This window comes from Diabrotica virgifera, chromosome 9 (genome assembly GCF_917563875.1).
Source record: "Diabrotica virgifera virgifera chromosome 9, PGI_DIABVI_V3a".
In the NCBI taxonomy this organism is placed as follows: Eukaryota; Metazoa; Arthropoda; class Insecta; order Coleoptera; family Chrysomelidae; genus Diabrotica; species Diabrotica virgifera.
The window spans coordinates 111569710-111593245 of NC_065451.1; the positions used below are offsets into that span (position 1 = coordinate 111569710).

The 23536-nt window shown below is 33.7% G+C and overlaps 1 protein-coding gene across 1 annotated transcript in view; it reads right to left on the reverse strand.

The window, feature by feature from the left end:
- Positions 1–23536, reverse strand: part of LOC126892422 (heterogeneous nuclear ribonucleoprotein C) — a 2215671-nt gene that overhangs the window by 259298 nt on the left and 1932837 nt on the right. The window contains exon 7 of the mRNA XM_050661951.1: positions 9015–9163. Coding sequence (XP_050517908.1) covers positions 9015–9163 — 149 coding nt within the window. The remainder of the gene's footprint in view (positions 1–9014; positions 9164–23536) is intronic.

The following is a 23536-nucleotide window of genomic DNA, read 5'->3' on the forward strand; positions in this document are numbered from 1 at the left end:
CATAAGTTACTATCGGCCGTATTACGGTCTTGTAAGTTCTTAGTTTTGCTCTTCGTGATATATTTTTACTTCTTAACAACCCATTAAAGCAAATATAGCGCGGTTGCCCGACATAACTCTCTTTTGTATTTCTTCTTCACAGTTAGGGACGATAATGTATCACTCCTTGTTTGACCTCAAAGCTTTCTGTTATAGTATTGTTTATCTTGACTTTATTCATTGTTTTTTGGAGAGTTAATTTTATAATTCTAATAAGCTTTGGAGAAACGTCCATGTCTTGCAATGCTGTGAATAACTCGCTTCTTTTCACTCGATCGAAAAGTCAATGAAAAGAACCGTGGTGTCTTTATTATATTCGTAACCTTCAGCCTGTATTTCTCGTAGCGTGAAGACCTGATCCACAGTACTTCTGCCTTTTCTGAACCCACTTTGATATTCTCCTATGCTTTTATCAACCTTCGTTGTTAATCTGTTTTTAATATGAATAGCGAATATTTTATACGTTATGTTTAGCAGCGCTATGCCTCGATAATTCTGACAATCAGCCATATTTCCTTTTTTGTGAATAGGACACAGTATTGCTTCTGTCCATTCCTCAGGTAGTATTTCTTGTTCCCATATATTATTAATTAGTTTATGGATTTTCCCTACTAACTTATTTCCTCCAAATTTAATTATTTCAGCCGTTATGCCGTCGCTTCCTGGGCTTTTGTTCATTTTTAATTTATGGATGGTATTCTGAATTTCGCTTATAGTCGGAGCCTGCTCTTCACCCTGTTGATTTTGTATTTCATTTACTAGATCCTCTGTTTCCTCGTTATTATCGTCTGTCTTTTCAGGTCCATTTAGAAGCTCATCAAAGTACTGCTTCCAGCATTCTAATATCTCTGGTTCACCCATAATCATTTCTCCATTTTTGTCTTTATAATGTACAGTTTTCGGTTGGTGCCCTCGTTTCTCATTTTTTATCCCTTGGTATAGGTTCCTAATTTGATTATTTTTGTAGCTTTCCTCTATATTTTTCGGTTTAGTTAATGTTTCCTTTTTTTATCTCGTATTATTTTTTTGGTTCTATTCCTTTGTTTAATGTAATTTTCCTGCGCTTCTCTTGTTCCTTAAGTTATCATTTTTAATCGTAGCTTGGCCCGTTCTTCCAATGATTGTTCACATTCTTCATCAAACCATTCTTTTTGTTTTTTCTTTGTGTTGTCATTGGTGCTGGAAATATTTGCTGCTTCTTTAATTACATCTTTTAATGTTCCCCACATGCATCCTACATTCCTTTCATCCACTATGCCCTCTAATTTGTTGTTAATGATTTGTCCATACAACGTTTGCTCACATTCTGTCTGTAATCTGATTGGTTTGTTTCTTTCGTATTTTAATCTCTTTTTGCTTCGAAGAGTTGGTACTAATTGTTTCATCCATATTCCGATCAAATAGTGGTCTGAGTCCATATCAGGTCCTCTATATGTTCTCACCTTTGTTATGCAGTGTTCTTCGTTTTTCTCAATTAAAACATGGTCGATCTGGTTGACTGTACGGCCGTCTGGAGATTTCCATGTTCCCTTATAAATGTCCTTTCTTTGGTGGTACGTACTTTTTATTATAAGTCCCTTTTCTTTGGCAAAATCTACCAGGAAATATCCATTTTCGTTAGTATCTGGATGTAAACTGTGCTTGCCTATAGTGGGCATTAATATTTCTTCTCTGTCTATTTTGGCATTAGCGTCTCCTAGAATGATCTTCATATCATACCTGGGTATAGCCTCATAAACTTCATCTAATTTGCTATAAAATTGCTCTTTCAGATCCATTCCTTTTTCCTCCGAGGGTGCATGTATATTAACAAATGTTATTTTTTGGTATTTACCTTTTAATCTGAGAGTGCACATCCTGTCCGAAATTGCTTTAAAGTCTGAAACAAATTCTTTCAATTTTTTACTTATTATAAAACCTGTTATCCTAGCTATCTTCTTAGACAATTATTTCAAAAAGCAATTAATGCCAACCAATACAACCAAGTTCTTTATATCGACGACTCAAAAGATGAAGGGAATACTGGCTGTGCTGTCTGTATCGAAAACATAACCTTAGCTCTACACCGATTACCAACCACTTGTAGTATTTACACTGCAGAATTATACGGAATTCTTAAAGCACTTGAACGGACTTCTCCTAAAGGCGCATTTAAATCAAAGCGAACACGAACGAACGAACGAAGGAACGAATTCGTAGGTGTTCGCTTGGTCATTCGTTCGCTACAAAGTAGGGCCATTTACATTGACGCGAACGTTCGCATTCGTTGATGATCGGGAGTGCATATTGCCCGCAGATGTTTTTAGGATGGGCCAGTGCCAGTCACACATTGTGTTTAAGTTTATTTTCGTGTTTCTTGCTGGGTAAATTTTAATACAATAATAGCTTACAAAAATAGCAGGTAACAGGTATTATACGCTGTTTGAGGGAGCTTAGAAAATAACATAATAAAGAACCAGCTTTCTTAAAATTCTTCCTCGAAAAAGTTACTTGCTCTTGATATTATGACTATATTATGTTCAAATAATAAATTGTAAAATTGGTGTATCAAAATAAATTTGCTTTTAATTAATGTTAGCAATTAATTTGATTTGGTTACCTCATTAGTGTTTCTGGGTTGAAATTTATCCAATGAAAACATTAGGCTTTTAAAAGCAAACTACTTCGAACCCTCTTTTTGTCTTTCTCGTCTAAATGATGCCAAAAGTTAATTCATTTTTTTAGTTCAGAGACATCACAACCCATTCCTATAGAAATGTTAAAACAAGCATCAGTTTTCTGTTTATTATTTCATATAGCTTCGATTTTGGGTTTCATAGGCATATTCCATATTGCAAAATTATGTTTTCACAACTATACACAATAAACAACCCTCTCAAACTAATGTTTGTAAATAAATTAAATCAGTACTTCTAAACGAATTCGTTCGCTACCGTCTATCCACTGTCCACATTGAACAACGATTTCCTTTGATGATTCGCTCACTTACCGACATCGGTTGGAACATGTGCGAATGCGAACGAATTCGTTCGGTCGTGCTCGATTCGCTGTACAAATACAATAAAGTTAACGAACGAATTCGTTCGTTCGTTTGTGTTCGCTTTGATTTAAATGCGCCTTAATACGAAATCTCTAGCATTATGCACTGATTCTCTTTCTTCAATTCGGTCCATTGCCAACAAACATACTCGTCAAATGCAATAGTCCAAAAAATTCAACATATCTGTCATCAACACCACAACAGAGGAACATCAATAACCATTCTTTGAACCCCATCTCATGGGGGGATCAGTGGAAAACCTCCAGAGTTTAGATCCTGATACAATAGCCAACAAGCGTAATAAGGACTCTATATTAATCGCAATCGAATTAAATATTAAATGGACCTATGACGTCATATGACGTCACAGACAAGAATCTGATACATGTCTCTCGTTATAGATAATGACATTGTTTCTTATGCTTTAACATTAAAAGCATTTTAGAACATGTAGGTAGTTGTTTGTTTAATTTGTTGTTTTTATTCGTGTATAGGAACAAAGATTATTGTAGCGTTCCATTTAGTATTCATGGAAAACTGAATTCTTCTACGAAATGTAGAAGTAACAAAAATTAGTTTTCCTTTTCCAAAACTTTTTGTTTCCCTAGGTTGCAAATGCTAGATTAACAGATGTACAATATTTTAGCTACGTGTACTTTAATTATAGGAATGAAAAAAGGAAAACAAATATTATAATGTTTTTTTTGTGTGGTTTAGTAACAGTGAGTGGATTAGTGAATTAGAAAATTAATTAGATTATAGCCATCAATAATGTATTGTGCAAATAACTGATATTAATTAGTCCATTCACTGACGGTAAACTATTGCAAAACCTCTAAATTTTAAAGAACCGCTTGCATTGACAAGAAAATTTGTATACACATACCTAACATATCAAACAGAAAAAGTGATATTCTGTCGATGTGTGATTCTGCCCTGGGGGTGAGTTTTAACCCTTTTCGGCCAAGAAAAAATATGCGTTTAAATTAAGTCCTGAAATGGATAAACTGACTAATTCTAAGCAACTTTTGTTGTATAGCGTTTTTTCACTAAGTTAATACTTTTCGAGTTATTTGCGAGTTAATATAGTAATTTTTTAATAAAAACAACCACATTTTTATACGGTTTCTCGCAATTAATTCAAAAAGTAAGTATTTTATCCAAAATTACTTTCTTAACGACAGTATAGATTATAAAAAAGGTAAAAAATGGTGTGTCTATGAGGTCTCTTGACGCAGTAGAAGCAGAGTTCTAGCTAATAAAAAATTGTTCATATTCGACAAATTCCAAATCGAATATTTCAAAGTGAAATAACCAAAAAATGAAGCACTTTTAAAAAAAAACTCATGACAATATTCTTAAAGTATTTAGAAAAAGCTTTATTTTTGTTTTTAGAATTAGAAGTAAGCAAGTTACACTCAAAATAAAGTTTGGTCCTTTTTTTTCATTAAAAAAAATCGAGAATATTATCCCTTAATTGGCATATCAAATGAAATTAATTGTTACCGCTCCACAAGTTGCTTTACTTGTGAAGTTGCTTTATTTATTATTAATTTGATCTGTAAAAATTTTTCGGTTCAAAATTTTTTTTGAAAGGGCTGTAGATGAAATTTTAACCAATTTTTGTATTGCAGAAAAACAAAAAATCTCAAATATTCAGAAAAGCAAAACTTATTTTTTTTGCTCTTTGGGATTTTTGGTATCACTAATAACTTTTAAGTTATTAAAAACAAAGCATTTTTTTAATTAAATAAATGTTACTTTAAAACCAATTATTTTTTCAAAAATAAGCCCTTTGAACCGATGAAACTTACAGATCATATAAATAAAACATAAATAAAGCAATTTGTGAAGCGTTAACGATTAATTTCATCTGAGTTGTTAATTAGGGGGTGATTTTCCAGTTTTTTTATTACAAAAGGGATTAACGTTATTTTGAACGTAACTTGCTCTTTTGATCCCAGAAAAAAAAATAAAAATAAATCTGATGTTCAACATTTTAAAAAAGTTGCGAAGAGCTTTCCTCAAAAAGTGCTTAATTTCTTGGTTATTTCATGTTGAAGTATTGAATTTGGAATTTGACAAATATAAACCTATTTTTCATTAGCTACAACTCTCCTTCTGCTGGGTCTTCTTTTTTTCAATTTTTTATAAGCTATATATTTCCTAAGAATATTTTTTCGATAAAATACTTACTTTTTGTGATATTTGCGAAAAATCGTCTGAAAACGTGCTTTTTTTGTTGAAAAATGAAAATATTCACTCGCAAATAACTCGAAAAGCATTGACAGTGAAAAACGCTATAGAACAAAATTTTCTTAAAATTAGTCGCTTTATCCACTTCCAGACTTATTTTGAACATATATTTTTTCAACCCCTAAAAGGGGTAAAACTTACCTCCAGGACAAAAGTACACATCGGCACAATATCACTTTTTTCTTTGATATGTTAGCTATGCATATGCCAAATTTCATGTCAATTGACAACAAAATTGACAGCAAAAACCGTGGACCAATGGACTAAATGCAATAATTACAATAACTACAATGTAAATGTAATTATTAAACTAAAGTTCACGTCCTATAAACACTGACAACAATGCATCATATTATACCAAGAAAATTGCAATTGTTGTTTATTTAAGTATGTATTAGGTTTAAATGAGATTGAGTTACAATTATTGGTGTACAGAAAATTACATTTTTAATTAACTAAAGGTTTGACGTTTGGACTTCCGCTCTAGATATCGTTCTCAAGAAAGATCACACAAGAAAGGTCCCAAGACGGCCTATACAGTATGTCCCTGTAAGTTGTATCCATATGGAAAACTTTTTTATTATTAATTTTACGAAAAAAAATTATTCTTTATAAAAAGTTCTGCATGGTTCAAAACGTAAGATTCAACCATCATAAATCAAATTTTATGAATATTATACGAGGTATGTAAAAAGTTTGAATTTCAGTCAAGAGTAAATTAGCTTTATTTTTCACAATATTGAAAATTGCTATAATTGAAAGTTGTTTGGAATTAAAAACTATATTTTAATATTCAATTACATCCTTCTAATTAAAGAAAATTTTTTTTTTAAATTATATATAACTCAGTTATGTAAATTCTGATAAATCTTTTATTATTAATTTTACTAAAAAAAAGTGATTCTTAGTAAAAAGTTCTGAATAAAATACAACCATCTTCTGTCAGATTTTATCCATTTTATACGAGGTATGACAAAAAATATGAATTTCGCTCAAGAGTAAAATGCCTTTATTTTTGACAATATCGAAAATTGTTATTATGAAAAGTTATTTAGAATTAAAAACTATGTTTCAGTATGTTATTACATCCTTCTAATTGAATTATTCTATACTATAAAGGTACTTTATTTTGATCTAAATTTTTCTTTTTTGACATACCTCGTATAAAATTGATAACATTTGATATAAGATGGTTGTATTTTAGGTTAAGGATCACTTTTTCTCGTAAAATTAATAATAAAAGAGTTATCAGAATTGAAATAACTGAAAATAATGGTAGTTATCCTTAATTTTTGAACAATTTTTTTTTTCAATTAGAACTATGTAATTGCATATTAGAATATGGTTTTTAATTCCAAACAACTTTTCATAATAGCAATTTTCAATATTGTGAAAAATAAAGATACTTTACTCTTGAGTGAAATTCAAACTTTTTGACATATCTCGTATAATATTCATAAAATTTTATACAGTTGAGTCCGCGAGTCTTTACCCGTGCGTCATTAATACCTGGCGAGATAAAACACATACTTTTTATCTAGCATCATTCTCTTCTACGCATGAAACTCATGACAAACCAGCTGCCGTTTGTTATTAAGTAACAACACATGCTATTTTTATGAACCATCTAGACTCAGTGCATTGAAAAGAGATAGGTACAAAAAAAGACGATTTGATATGTTTTCATATTTTAAGCACAATTTGTTTGACGTTTCTGCTTTGTTTACTTTTGTGGCTGTCAGTCAGTTGAATTTTTTGCGGTTTTTGTCGAATTTTTTCGTTTTGAAGTTTCTTTATATTACACAAACAGTTGTTTTCACAACTAATTTTATATTGGGCTTTGAAATTTTAAGGTAAGTAATTATATTTTGGCAATTAATATTTAGAACATACAAAGCTAACGTCATTCACACAGTAAAGAAATGATTGTGTTTAGGTTTCCGTCAAAGTGAATAAAATAACAAAAATAAAATATGTTACTGAATTTTTTTATTGTTTATTTATTTATTACTCAATAATAATAAAAAAATTTATTAAGCTTCTTCAAATGTAGCTGTAATTCTCCACAAAAATTTTGAAGCAAAACTTATATTTGACATTCTATATATTTGATAACGTCAAATTTTATAATAAAACCCGCAATCGGAAGAGCAGCCAATTTCTGTCACTTGTTGTAGCGTGAAATAGATTTCCGACTTATTTCGTATACTTTAAATGATGACGCACGGGTAAATACTCGCGGACTAAACTGTATCTGATGGTTGAATCTTAGGTTTTGGACAATGCAGAGCTTTTTATCAAGAATAACTTTTTTTCGTAAAACTAATAATAAAAAAGTTTTCCATATGGATACAACTTACAGGGACATACTGTTTACAGGATACAGGGTGTCCAGAAACTCTCCTGACAAACAAAAACCTCAGATAATTTCAACAAAATTCAACCCAATTTTCAAAGATACAAAAAATATTTATGCTTAATTCTCTTGCTTTTTACAATGTAGAAACTTGAAACTTCTACGGATTGTAGCTAATGATATGAACTATACATAATTTAAATTTCTACGTTAATTGTTCACGTTATGCTTCATAAATGAACAATTTTTCAATTTTTAAAGGTTTCAAATTTTGAACGCTCATACATTTGTTTATATAAAAATCGGCGCTTACTGGTGTCAAATTTCAATACGATACGAAACAAAACTTCAACTAAAACTCGAATTAAAAAAAATCGGGTTTTTATCGTAGTCTTATAAAAACCACCGGTAGAGACGTTTTGTGCTACAATTAACATTAGAATTCGTTTTGGCGTAGTAAATAATTAAACTCTTTTCTTTAGTTCAATCGTTTGGGTCAAATCTTTGGACGGTAATTTGACTGCCTTTTCTTCAATGTAAATGACTAAACATTTGCAGACATATGCATTCGCGGGAACAATACAAGAATAATTAATAAAAATTTTTTCATATTTATTAATTGTTTAAATAAAACTATATGAACTATACATAATTTGACTTTTTACGTTAATTGTTTACGTTAGGCTTCATTAATAAACAATAAAGTTTCAAAGTTTTTGCCGATTCCGACTACTTTTCAGGTTTGTAAATCATATGTTTTATGCATATTTTAATAAACATGGCGATGTATTTTAATGTTTGAAAAGTGTAAGACTAAAAAGTAAAAAATAAAAAAATATGAAAAAATTTTTTTAAGAAACGCTTTTCTTTAGTTACGAGTGATTAACATTAAAAATGTTATAAAAAAATCAACTAAAAAGCCAAAAATAAAAAAAAAATTGAAAAAATCTAACACATTCGTTAAAGAAAAGCGTGGGGCGAAAACCGTTTATTCGATGAAGATGCGTCACGCTTTTCTTTGACGAATGCGTTAGATTTCTTCATTTTTTTTATTTTTGACTTTTTGGTTGATTTTTTTATAATATTTTTATTATTAGTCACTCGTAACCAAAGAAAAGCCTTTTTTAAAATTTTTTTTTCATATTTTTTTTATTTGCGTATTTAGATCAATATTACTGATAATTATGTAAAATTAAAATATTAAAATTAAAAAAATATTGATTCTAGAAAAAAAGAGTATACTACGATACACTCGTCTTTCTTTTGATATGTAATGTGATATTTGTATTTTTATTTCATAGTATTAAAAAATATTAAACTCACTGTAAACTTTAAGCTGGTCAAGTGGAGGAATACTCGTGGTTTTTTGCAATTGATTTTTTCCATTTCTCGTCGTGGTCATCAACCTCTGTCTCTTTATCGGGGGAACCAGTCGAGTGGGTCCTACAGGAAACGCTGTCGAGGCGTAATAACTGAAAAAGAAAAATTACCAATCAAAATCAAAATTGTTTCACGGACGTTTGAACAGAACAATAAATGGCTATGAAATCGTAAAATACTGGGGAGAACGTACGCCTCATAGAAAAGAAATCGCAACGATTCATTTGATAACTTACTAAAAGAAAAAGAAAATAACTGGAAATATATTACTACAGGAAAAAACGTTAATTTACTGTCAAATTATTTTATTATAATTCATATATTGCTCATTACAGTTATATTTCTACTCTATGTCATATTATGTGTAAGTTTTTAGTTCGTGAAAACTGTCATTATAGATAGCAGTGCTTGAAGTGTTTAAAGTTTGCATGAAGTAACAATGTATTTTAAATGGGACTTACAGTTAGAGTTTTTTTATTTGATTATGGTAGAGTAGATAAAATATTGTATGAAACTGTGCGTGAAGTACTTTTTGCGAACTTACGCGATGTATAGCACTCGCTCCGCAGTCGCTCGTACTCTAAATATAGCGTGCGATCGTAAAAAGCATACTCCACGAACTGTTTCATAAATAACTGTTATTAACAGTTCGTAAAGTATTCTTTTTGCGAACGAACGCGATGTTTAGAGCACGAGCGACAGCGGGGCGAGTGCTATACATCGCGTAAGTTCGCAAAAAGTACTTCACGCACAGTTTCATATAATATATTATCTACGATAAACAAATAAAAAAACTGTAACTCTTCGTCACTGGAATTTATTTCTATTCTACAATTTTTAGAACTTTGACATTTAAAAATTCTAACTTCTTTCAAACCACAAATGTCATCACCATAACAACGCGAAAGTTATGGATATTTGAATATATGAAAGAGTGGTAAAAACAGTGCGAAAAAGTAAGTCCCGTTTAAAATACATTGATACTTCACGCACACTTTAAACACTTCACGCACTGCTATCTATAATGACAGTTTTCACAAACTAAAAACTCACACATAATATGACATAGAGTAGATAATAGTTATTTATGAAACAGTTGGTAAAGTATGCTTTTTGCAAACGCACGCGATGTTTAGAGCACGAGCGACAGCGGGGCGAGTGCTATACATCGCGTAAGTTCGCAAAAAGTACTTCACGCACAGTTTGATATAATATTCTATCTACGATAAACAAATAAAAAAAACTGTAAATCTTCGTCACTGGAATTCATTTCTATTCTAAAATTTTTAGAATTTGACATTTAAAAATTCTAACTTCTTTCAAACCACAAAACTGTCAAAACTGTTGTTGTAATTTATTGCTCATTATGTGATCACCATGACAACGCGAAAGTTAAAGATATTTGATTATATGCAAATGTGCCCAAAAAACAGTGCAAAAAAGTAAAAAAATACAGTGTTACTTCACGCACACTTTAAACCCTTCACGCACTGCTATCTATAATGACAGTTTTCACAAACTAAAAACTTGTACATAATACGACATAGAGTAGATAAAAAATTTTTTGAACGTCTTTTTTTTTGCTTTTTGCCTCAAATTAATTTTTTTCAAATGCGGACAATAATAGCTGTCTTTTTTTAATTTTTTGATTTTTAGAAACTGGCAAGTATTAAAATTAGTTTAATAAAATAAAAATAAACTTAGTCCAGAAAGCCACTGCGCATCCGCTAGGAAACATATTCTGATTCGGATTTTTTGCACAATCTTAATCAAAAACGACCCCTTTTAACAAATTAGCATGTTGCCAGGTGCAAAAGCGAGTCTAAATAGTTATTTATCTACTCTATGTCATATTATGTGCAAGTTTTTAGTTTGTGAAAACTGTCATTGTAGATAGCAGTGCGTGAAGTGTTTAAAGTGTGCGTGAAGTAACAATGTATTTTAAATGGGACTTACTTTTTCGCACTGTTTTTAACACACTTTCATATAATCAGATATCCTTAACTTTCGCGTTATCATGGTGACGACATAATGAGCAATAAATTACGACAAAAGTTTTGACAGTTTTGTGGTTTGAAAGAAGTTAGAATTTTTAAATATCAAAGTTCTAAAAATTGTATAATAGAAATGAATTCCAGTGACGAAGAGTTACAGTTTTTTTATTTGTTTATGGTAGAGTAGATAAAATATATTATAAAACTGTGCGTGAAGTACTTTTTGCTAATTTACGCGTTAAATATGGCATGCGTTCGCAAAAAGCATACTTCACGAACTGTTTCATAAATAACTATTATCTACTCTATGTCATATTATGTGTAAGATTTTAGTTTGTGAAAACTCTCATTATAGATAGCAGTGCGTGAAGTAACAGTGTATTTTAAATGGGACTTACTTTTTCGCACTGTTTTTAACACACTTTCATATAATCAAATATCCTTAACTTTCGCGTTGTCATGGTGATGACATAATAAGCAATAAATTACGACAAAAGTTTTGACAGTTTTGTGGTTTGAAAGAAGTTAGAATTTTTAAATGTCAAAGTTTTAAAAATTGTAGAATAGAAATGAATTCCAGTGACGAAGAGTTACAGTTTTTTTATTTGAATATGGTAGAGTAGATAAAATATTGTATGAAACTGTGCGTGAAGTACTTTTTGCGAACTTACGCGATGTATGGCACTCGCCCCGCTGTCGCTCGTGCTCTAAATATCGCGTGCGTCCGCAAAAAGCATACTTTACGAACTGTTTCATAATAGTTATTTATGTATATTTATAAATAACTATTATGAAACAGTTCGTAAAGTATGCTTTTTGCGGACGCACGCGATATTTAGAGCACGAGCGACAGCGGGGCAAGTGCCATACATCGCGTAAGTTCGCAAAAATTACTTCACGCAGAGTTTCATATAATATATTATCTACGATAAACAAATAAAAAAACTGTAACTCTTCGTCAATGGAATTCATTTCTATTATAAAATTTTTAGAACTTTGTCATTTAAAAATTTCAACTTCTTTCAAACCACAAAACCGTCAAAATTTTCGTTGTAATTTATTGCTCATTATATCATCACCATGACAACGCGAAAGTTAAGGATATTTGATTTTATGAAAGTGTGTGAAAAACAGTGCGAAAAAGTAAGTCCCATTTAAAATACACTGTTACTTCACGCACACTTTAAAGACTTCACGCACTGCTATCTATAATGACAGTTTTCACAAACTAAAACTTATACATAATACGACATAGAGTAGATAAAAAAATTTTTAAACGTTTTTTTTTGCTTTTTTGCTAAAATTAATTTTTTTGCATCGAACAAAGTCTTTTTTTAGGTTTTTTGGATAATTCCAAACAGAAAATGTCTTTAGTGACTTTTCTCTAAAGTTGATAGTTTTTGACATAGTTATAAATAAGCGATTAAAAATTAAAAAATTGCGATATATTTTTAACCTTCCAAAACTATCTGAAAAACTGAAAATTTCAATGTTGCCAAGGTAGGTTCAAACATCGTTCGATGAAATCCCGACGAATTTTTGCAATACAATATCGAAAACCCCTTTGTTTTTTAATTGCTAATCAAGCGGGCGCGACACTATTTTCAACCGTTGCATGTAGGTATGTAATATGCGTAAATAGATGTGCGTAAAAATATCCTGATTAAATTTTTTTCACCACCTTGCTTGAAAAGGTCTGCTTTTAACCAAGTTTCATATTGCCAGGTTCAAAAGGCAGTCAAAAACTTTATTAAAGGTTTTCTTTTGTTTTTTCCTAAAACTAACTTTTTTTGCACCGGGCAAGTTTTTTTAGGTTTTTTGGCTCATTCCAAATAGAAAAGATGCCAAGTAACCTTTCTCTAAATGTGACAGTTTTCGAGATATAAGCGATTGAATATTTGAAAATTGGCCATTTTTAACCCTCAAAAACTATGTGAAAAACCGAAAATTTCAATGTTACCAAGGTACGTAAATATTCTATGAGCATCGATTGATGAAATCCCCTTTCCCGACACTATTTTCAACCGTTTCATGTAGATGTAATCTGAAAACGTTTAAAGTTTAAAAAAATTGTTTAAAATATTTTTTTTACCCGTTTTTTACTCTGGCAACATGCAAATTTGTTAATAGGGAACCTTTTCAAGCAAGATGGTAAAAAATAATTGAATCAAAATATTTTTCAGCACATACATATATTTATGTATATTGCATAACATACATGCAACGAACGGTTGAAAATAGTGTCGCGCCCGCTTGAGTAACAATTAAAAAACAATTATAGTAATTATTGTCCAAGGTCACCAAAGTAACAAATTATTAAAGATACTATAATTAATATTCCTTTCAGGTCCTTTGACGTTGTATCTGTTTCTTTTCGGATTTTATTCTCCTTTTATATAATAAAATACAGGTTTTATAAATCAGTGGTTTTCTAAATTAAACACATTAATTTCTATGAATAACCATTTTCAATTTCGTTGCAACACGAAACTACACCCGCATCATTATTCCAGTTCAATTAGAGAGTGCAGAAAGCACCGCTACCGGTTTCGAAACTTATTAGTCTCTCATCAGGAGGCACATTTGCTGCTCTCTCTGACCCAACTAACGGATTGCAACGAACGAAATGGCAGGGATGCCCTAGCGGCAACTGCTCATCTGCTCAGCGCGGTAAAGTTCCAACGAGAATGGTTCTCTTCGTACTCAAGTCAGAGTAAACATGTAAATCAAAAATGAATAAACATTTTCAATTTCGTTGCAACACGAAGCTACAGCCACATCATTATTCCAGTTCATCAGAGTTCAAAACCGGTAGAGGTGCTTGCTGCACTCTCTGATTGAACTGGAATAATGATGCGGCTGTAGTTTCGTGTTGCAACGAAATTGAAAATGGTTATTCATTTTTGATTTACATGTTTACTCTGATTGGAGTACGAAGGGAACCATTCTCGTTGGAACCTTGCCGCGCTGAGCAGATGGGACGTGAATTATAAATTGTAAAATTCCCTCATCTTCCTTACTCTCAGCATCCGTGATGGCTTGCAAATTGTAGAAGCCTGGGAGGTGTTACCAGAGAAGGTTCCCATTGTTTTCAGTCTGGTAGGATGTGGACAACATTTTTTGGTGTTGTTTTATGTGCTACTAGATTGAAAACTTAGTCTTTTACATTAATTTCTATTTTCAATAAAAAAACTGTTTGCTGATTTTAATTTTTTTCGCAGTTTTTAACACTCAAAACACCGAATTACATATATTACCTATATCTATATATTATACATATAAAATATAACATTTGGAAATTTAGGAATGTTGTATTGGGATGCTGTACCTCAAGAATATGTACAATCGCTTATATTTGTCCAATCCATCTCAAACTGCTTGCGTTCTTGACTGCATTTTCATATGCTAAACAAAAACTTTAAAACAATTCCCAAAACGATGAGACGCTTCAGAATTTTTAAAAAAATCTTACAGGTAGAAAACTTTACAAATCCTTCCAACTTTCTAAGTGAACATCAATCATTGAAATTCGGTGTTGAATTTTTCAGAAGGTGGCCGTTAAATTCCATTCATAACCGTATAAAGACCGCCCCGAAGTACCGTCCCACAGCGGCGGCATATTCCTAAACAGAGTCGAACTCACGTTAAGATCAGTTTTAAAATAGTGCCAAATTTATTAAAAGTAATGTTGATTTTGCTGTAATTCAGATCAAAAATAGGCATATTATTCTAAGGACTTCTATCGCGAACTGGAGTCACGCCACCTCAACACGTCATCACTTCCGGCGCATCGCATATTTTATAATAATAATTTAAAATATCAATTACCTTGACAGTATGAAACTAAAATTTTTAATATCCCTTAAACAGTTTGAGTTTGCACAATATAGTCCAAGAGGCAGCTCTGAAAAATTTCTCTGAATTTACTAAAGCCAGTTATTTCACAGTTGATTACTGTGATTGTGTAGAGAAACATACTGCGGTCGGTCAAGGGAAACGTAAAATAGGTGGTACTGACAGCTTGTAAAAGTTGCTTACCTGCGGAGGTAATTAAATCAGTACACACATTCTAAATTGAATATAAATAAAACTTATTATAGTCGGTCAGCTGTATGACGGGACAGAGCCGGTCGGTCGACCCCAATGAATGTACAGGGTTATTCACTATATTTTGACCCCCTTCTAAACTGAACTTTATTTACAGAATTAGAAAAAAATTGAAAATACGAATCTTATTCAATTTTTAAATTATGATTTTTTGACATATATATCGTACTAGTGACGTCATCCATCTGGGCGTGATGACGTAACCGACTATTTTTTAAATGAGAATAGGGGTCGTGTGCTAGCTCATTTAAAAGGTTATTTAATTTCCCATTCGGTAATATAAACATTAACATGATTGTTTATACATGGTGTCCAAAATTTTTTTTTAGTTAAATTAATTGTTTAATTAATAATTCAATTTTTTTTTGCATAGAGAATTGAATAACCTTTTAAATGAGCTAGCACACGACCTCTATTCTCATTTAAAAAAATAGTCGATTACGTCATCACACCCAGATGGACGACGTCACTAGTACGATATATATGTCAAAAAATCATAATTAAAAATCGAATAGCTTTTGTATTTTACATTTTTTCTAATTCTGTAAATAAATCAGTTTACAAGGGGGTCAAAATATAGTGAATTAGCCTGTACATTCATTGGGGCCGACCGACCGACTCTGTCCCGTCATACAACTGACCGACTATAATAACTTTTATTTATATTCAATTAGAATGTGTGTACTGATTTTCAGCCTTAGTAAATGGATTTAATTACCTCCGCAGGTAAGCAAATTTGACAAGCTGTCAGTACCACCTGTTCTAAGTTTCGCTTGACCGACCGCAGTATGTTTCTCTACACAATCACAGTAATCAACTGTGAAATAACTAGCTTTAGTAAATTCAGAGAGATTTTTCTGCGCTGCCTCTCCGTCTAATATGGGCAATTTTGATTTTTGATTTTTGGGTTATACTTTCGAGGTTGTGTCAGGTGATTTGAAATTTACTTCCACCCATTTAGAAGATTCCACAAGGTCAAAGAATAGAAACAACAAAACACCACAAGCATTCCAAAGACATTTAAAAGATGGGCTTCAAAGATGACTACCATATATGTAAAGGGAAGACAAATTAGACAGTATAGGAAATAAGTTCAATATCACAACAACATTCAAAACAACCAACACTCTAAGATCTATTCTGTCCAAAACCACACCCAACAACACACAAGAAAGATCCAAATACTGCATCTACAAAATACTTTGTGAATGCGACAACTTCTACGTGGGAGAAACTGCAAGACCAGTAAGCGTCAGGGTTAACGAGCATGAAATATACATCAAGAACAGAGACTTCGGGAAATACCAGAGTTGCAAACACGCCTGGGTCAAGAAGCATAGACCACAATGGAAAGATGCATTAATAATCATGGAAGAAACTGACACGAAAAAGAGGAAAGTCAAAGAAGTAGCCCGAATCCTACTCAACGAAGAAAAATGTGTAGCAAATCCATAAGCAGAATGCAGCCGGCTTTGGCTACCAATACTAAAAGAAGAAATCAAGAACAAGAAAATTCAAACAGTAACAGCCGAATGAAGAGTGCATCATTGAAAGTCTCATTCACAATACATATTCAACACACAAGACAACTGAAAGGGATGATGTTTTGAATTTTGATTTATGGCGAATTGACTTCTGGCTTGGGCCATCCATTAAGGATTCTACCTATCGTACTACAAGAAAATGAAGTAATTACTTTTTCTTTAAGTGCTGCCTCTCAATTGGAGGTTGGATATCATCATCACTATCTTTACTCTATCTACCGCTGCTCTGAAAAGTTCCATAGAACTGCATTTAGACCAGTCCCTTAAAATTTTCAACCATGACAATTTCTCCTTTTTCCTATACTCTTTCCGCCTCTTATCTTTCCCTGTATTATCAGTCTTAGCATTTCATATCGCTGTCCCCTTATTACGTGTCCCAAATATTGTAACTTTCTTATTTTTATTACGTTTATTATTTCGTATCCTGGGGGTGTAGAGCTAGTTCGCGTCCGTAGTAGAATACTACACGTGCACCCTGGGTAACGCTAAATGAACTAGCAAATACTGGCGGTCAGATAATCTTAGGATCTCCTGACCAGAGACACATTACAATGCCGATACACGTTATCAAAAGGCAAATTACCAAAAATACACAAGGTCCTTCTCAGGACCCAACGACTAGAAAACTCGGACCGATGATCCGAATTTGTCACTTAAATGTAGAAGGCATAAGCTATTCAAAGAGCCAGTACTTATCAAAATTTTTAAAAGATAACGACATCGATCTGGTCGCTTTACAGGAAACACACTGCGAAACGGAAGAACAACTGCGAAAAAGGGAAAAAATACCTGGCTTTGCACTACTGGGTGCCACGTACCATCGATCATATGGCACAGCAACGTACGTTAAACAAAACATAGAAAACGCCGCCCTTGTTTCTACGTGTACTAAGGGTGAAATTCATAATAGTTTTGTAAAAATTGGAAGCATCACCGTCACTAACACCTACAAACCACCAGCTATATCCTGGCTAGCTCAAGTCATTCACACACATTCTCACCCGTCAATATACGTGGGGGACTACAACAGTCACCATGAACAGCGGAAATATAAACAATGCAACAACAATGGGAACGCACTAGTAAAATGGGCGGAGGACGAACATCTCTTACTTAAGTTTGATGCTAAAGACCGACCTACATTTATGTCAGCAGCATGGAAAAAGGGGTACAACCCTGATCTAAGTTTTGTCTCTACTAATAGGAGCGGGCAACCTCTATCAGTCTCACGAAAAGTAATGGACGACTTTCCACACAGTCAACACCGCCCAGTAATCATAGAGGCAGGAACCCAAATTCCTATAATCACATCCATCCCTCGCCCACGGTGGAATCTGAAGAAAGCTAAGTGGAGTAGGTTTTCTGCAGAACTGGACAAGACTCTAGGATGGATACCCCCTACCGGCAGAAATTACAAAAGATTCGCTGGAGCTGTAATAAGCACGGCCAAAAAGCATATACCAAGAGGCTATCGAAAAGAATACATTCCCGGTTGGTCCCATAATAGTGAAGAACTGTACCAAAATTTCCTTGAAAGTGGCGATCAAGAAATAGCAGATAAACTGCTCCATAGCCTAGATGCAGCGAGACAACAAAAATGGACCGAAACTGTAGAAAATCTTAATTTTCAAACATCAAGCAGGCAAGCATGGACACTATTAAGAAAATTAGGAAGCGGAACTCCTTTAACAAGGAAAAAAAAGAACAATTAACCCAAACACTATTGCCTCACATCTGGTATCAACATCTAGAGCACCGAAAGACAAGCCACATACAGCCAAGGTAAAACGAGAGCTCAAAACTTTAAAATTCCAATCTACAGACACCGAATACTCCCGCCCTTTCACTTCCGAAGAAGTCAATATTGCTCTCAAGAATGTAAAGCCAGGTAAAGCCCCAGGTTTTGACAATATTCATCCCGAATTCTTAATTAACTGCGGCAAATATGCGAGAGAATGGATAGCCCACTTTTTCACGGACATTATGAAGACCGGTATCATACCACAGGAACTCAAACGCTCGAAGGTCATTGCCGTATTAAAACCAGGGAAACCAAATGATAACAACCCTAAGAATTACAGACCAATAGCCCTACTATCGGTTACGTTTAAGCTTCTAGAACGCCTTATCTACAATAGAATTAGCATAAAGCTGCTTGAAACAATACCGGTTGATCAGGCAGGTTTCCGACCCAAAAGACGCTGCGCAGATCAGGTTCTTTCACTTACCACATTTATCGAGGCAGGGTTCCAGAAAAAACTTAAAACTGCAGCCGCATTCATAGACCTAACAGCGGCCTACGATACAGTCTGGGGAGAAGGCATGATATACAAGCTCCTCCGTCCAATCCCCTGTAAATCCACCGCTCGAATAATCAACAGCATGCTAGCCGACAGAACGATTCAAGTGGTCATGGGATCTGACATCAGCACCCCAAGGAAACTGAAGAATGGACTGCCTCAGGGATCTGTCTTGGCTCCTCTTCTCTTTAGCCTATACATCTCTGATATACCAGAAACCAGATCAAGAAAGTTTGGTTACGCCGATGACTGGGTCCTTGCAACAAGGTGTAAGTCATTTGAAGAAACAGAAGAAATCCTCACGGCGGACTTACACATAGTGGGAAAATATTTCCGTAAATGGAGGCACCAACCAAACGCTACGAAAACAGAGATTTCCAGTTTCCACCTAAATAACAAGCTTGCAGGAAGAATACTCAATATTCAGTTCGAAAACACCACACTCGCCTAAAATAAAACACCAAAGTACCTTGGAGTGACTCTTGACAGAACCCTATCATTCAAGGAACATCTGACAAAAACAGCGGAAAAACTTAAATCCAGAAACAACATCATCCAGAAGCTGTGCGGCACAACATGGGGAGCATCGGCTTCCACCTTGCCATCATCTGCCTTGGGCCTAGTCTTCTCAACTGCGGAATACTGCTCTTCAGCATGGCTTAACAGCCCACATATACACAAAGTAGATGTCCAATTGAATAATACTGCTCTGGGCTCCCAGTACTGAGCCACATTCCACCACCCAAACTACGACGCATACACGCACTCACTAGTGAGTACAGAAAGATAGTAGGTAACGAGAACCTGCCAATCCATCAAGATACAGATGCCGCCAACGGTAACCGTCTACGCTCCAGACGACCACCAATAAAAACAGCAAAGGTTGCTGTGGAGGGTGAGTTCAATTTAACGACAACATGGACTCGAGAATGAATGGAACAACAAAATAGCAACTTACCCTGCATCACACAAAAACCACCAGGCTTTGACTTACCACGCAACACATGGTCTTTGCTGAACCGAATCAGAACCCAACACGGCAGATGTGGTTACATGATGCACAAATGGGGTAAACGACCATCCCCACTCTGTGACTGTGGACAACCACAAACCATCTATCACATCACAGAACAGTGTCCCACAAGATTATATCATGGCAGGTCAGAAGATTTCCTGATGGCGACTCCAGAGTCGATAGACTATGTAAATAAGTTAGATGTGCGTTTGTGAACCTATGTATTGTCTTATACAAAATATATGTAAATGTAAATGTGTCAGGTGCCATACGCTAAATAAAAATTTCGTATCCTTTGTCCATTTCTCGCAATACTTCCATGTACGTTTTCGTCTGTGTCCATCCTATTCTAAGCATCCTTCTGTAACACCACATTTCAAATGACGGTAGCTTATTTATGTGTTCTTGCTTTAATTTCCAGCTTTCAAGTCCGCATTGCAGTATCGAGAACACTTAGCATCTCAAAGCTCTTACTCTCATTTCTAATCTAAGGTATTTGCTGCAGAGAATTGTTTTCATTTCTACAAAGACATTACTTGGTATTTTTATCCTGGCCCTTATTTCTGTTGTTTGATTATTATTGTTTGGAATCCAAGTTGCTAGGTAGTTGTATTTATCAACCCTTTCTATCGGTACATTTTCCAAATGTGAGCTCATGTAAGAACTAGGCTTGTTAAATTGAAACGCATCTTTGATCCAGAAAAAATATCGGTAAACATATCTACAAAAAATCATTACTACTTTATTTTTTAAGATAAATATTGCATTCCACGAACTGAATAAAACGAAACGATTATTTTCTTTTTGTCATACCTTACTCGGTTTTAGAGTACAAAATGACCACGTTTCATATAAGTAATCTGCGACGCATTATTGGAATGTTCTCCTAGCGCCGCCGCTTGGCACTAGTGTACCTCGGTTAACCGATTACTTGATACGTGGTCGAAATTACTTTTCACTCATTTCATCATTCCCCGTTAGAGCACAGTCTAACCATACTCCGGTGCAAATATTTTAATATTTGCACTTTCTCTTCGTTTCGTTATGGTACAATTCAGTTTTCTTGTAAAGCCTCTTTGACAAGGAATGCATTCCGAAACATAAGATGTCAAAAGATGGCAAGAGACTCGAATTGAATCAAAACGGAACGATTATTTTCTTTTTGTCATACCTTACTCGGTTTTAGAGTACAAAATTACCACGTTTCATATAAGTAATCTGCGACGCATTATTGGAGTTTTCTCCTAGCGGCGCCGCTTGGTACTAGTGTACCTCGGTTAACAGATTACTTGATACGTGGTGGAAATTATTTTTCATTCATTTCATCATTCCCCGTTAGAGGACAGTCTAACCATACTCCGGTGCAAATATTTTAATATTTGCACTTCCTCTTCGTTTCGTTATGGTACAATTCAGTCTTGTTGTAAAGCCTCTTTGACAAGGAATGCATTCCGAAACATAAGATGTCAAAAGATGGCAAGAGACTCGAATTGAATCAAAACGAAACGATTATTTTCTTTTTGTCATACCTTACTCGGTTTTAGAGTACAAAATGACCACGTTTCATATAAGTAATCTCCGACCCATTATTGGAGTGTTCTCCTAGCGGCGCCGCTTGGTACTAGTGTACCTCGGTTAACAGATTACTTGATACGTGGTCGAAATTATTTTTCACTCATTTCACATATTCCATTGTTTCAACAACCGATGTTTAAATAATTCTTGTGGCTGTAGGTCGAAGAATTCTTTTACGGCATTTCATATTTCTTCGTCCATCTGAAAACAATTACCTATTAACGCCATTTTTAGTGACCCAAAGATGTGAAAATCGTATTGGGACCGTGCAAGTTCGGCAAAGCGACCCCTATTTCTACGCTCTGTACTTTTATTCGCACTTTTAATTATATTGGCCAATTATATTAGTCCTGGTTACTGGATAATTGTCAAGGCCATAGGCTAAAAAAATAGTAAGAAGAAAAAATAAGATTCAGGTTATGTTATGAAAACGTGAACAATTGTATGTAGTAAATAAAATTAGTTATTAAAATGCAGTACTGCACCCAAATACAATTAATTAAATTTACCTTTATATAAAAATTGCATATCATATCAATATTGTGGAGCAATATATAATTTTTCTGCTTCAATGACAGAAGGTATGAAACATACGTCAACTTGACAATTTCAATTGACAATATGAATTATTTAAGATAGTTGCAATATTTCTCCGCGACTCGCGCACGGTCGTTTCTCGTTTCTCTTCCAAGTACTTGCACACCGCGAATAGCGATGAATCGGAACTATAGCGTGGATACCACAGGCGTAGCCAGGTTTTAGTTTCGGAGGGGGTTCAAAAAAGTAAAACGACCAAAACTACATAAAATGATCTTTATATTTATAATAAAAATTTGAAATATGTTAATAACCTTAACTTTTCGGGGGGTTTGAACTCCCCTCTGGATACCCCTGTGGTGGATACTCTAATATCCTCTATTAGTTTCGCTGTAGATTTTTCACTTCTTCGGCGACATTGTCGTGCAGAATAGTGACAAGCTTTTCTGGACGCTTTAATCATGTTAGCCAGGGAGGTAGTGTCAAATTTGACCGCAGCATTTTAGCATGGCTGCTTTCTTTTTATTTAGTTAGGTATTCCAAAGCTTATTAACAAATGATGTGTCAGCTGGCCCAAAATCGGGGATTTTAGATAAGAAAAGGTAAAATATGAAACTTGATGGGAAAACGCTACAACTTATGTCAAATATTTATCTACGTGAATTAAAACTCTTAATAGCCTTACTGACTTCTCTCCTAGCTTTCACTCGGGCAATCCGGGTTCAAATCCTGGCGTTGAAATTTTTTTTGTTTTTAAAATTGACATTTTGTTTTGAAGAATAATTATTCTTATAATACCACGTTTGTATTATTTTTACGAGACAATGTAAAAAAATCTGTATGTCTTTTATAGAATTATGCATAGAACTTATGAAATAGAACTATGCATTTTATCATAAATATTATGATTGACCTTAATAAGCAAAGTTGTTGTAAATAAACCCCTGAGCTTCCTGAGTTAGTACGACCAATCTAAGTGAAAAAGGGGGTTGCCTTCCCAGGCCCTACCGACATTTTTTTATTTTTTGGACAAACTGTTTTTTCTTAATGTAATATGATGTAGAACCAAAAGATACATTCAACCCTAATTTTTCACTTTTCTATCACCAACCCTCATTTTTTAATAGCAATCTAAATATTTCCCTGTTCTCTATAATAGGTATATAACAATGGATGTTTGTCTATATGAGGAGCTATCAAGCAAAACGCAATATATCCTGTTTTTTAGAATTTGAGTTAAATTAATACTAAATACAATGAAATATATCCAGTGGTTACAGCCAATTCCTTCCAAACGCAATATATCCAATAGAAAATAGCTATCGAAAGTGTGCAAATCAATCAAAACACAATAAATCCAGCATTCCGCTAAATAACGCCCTTATTATAAAAA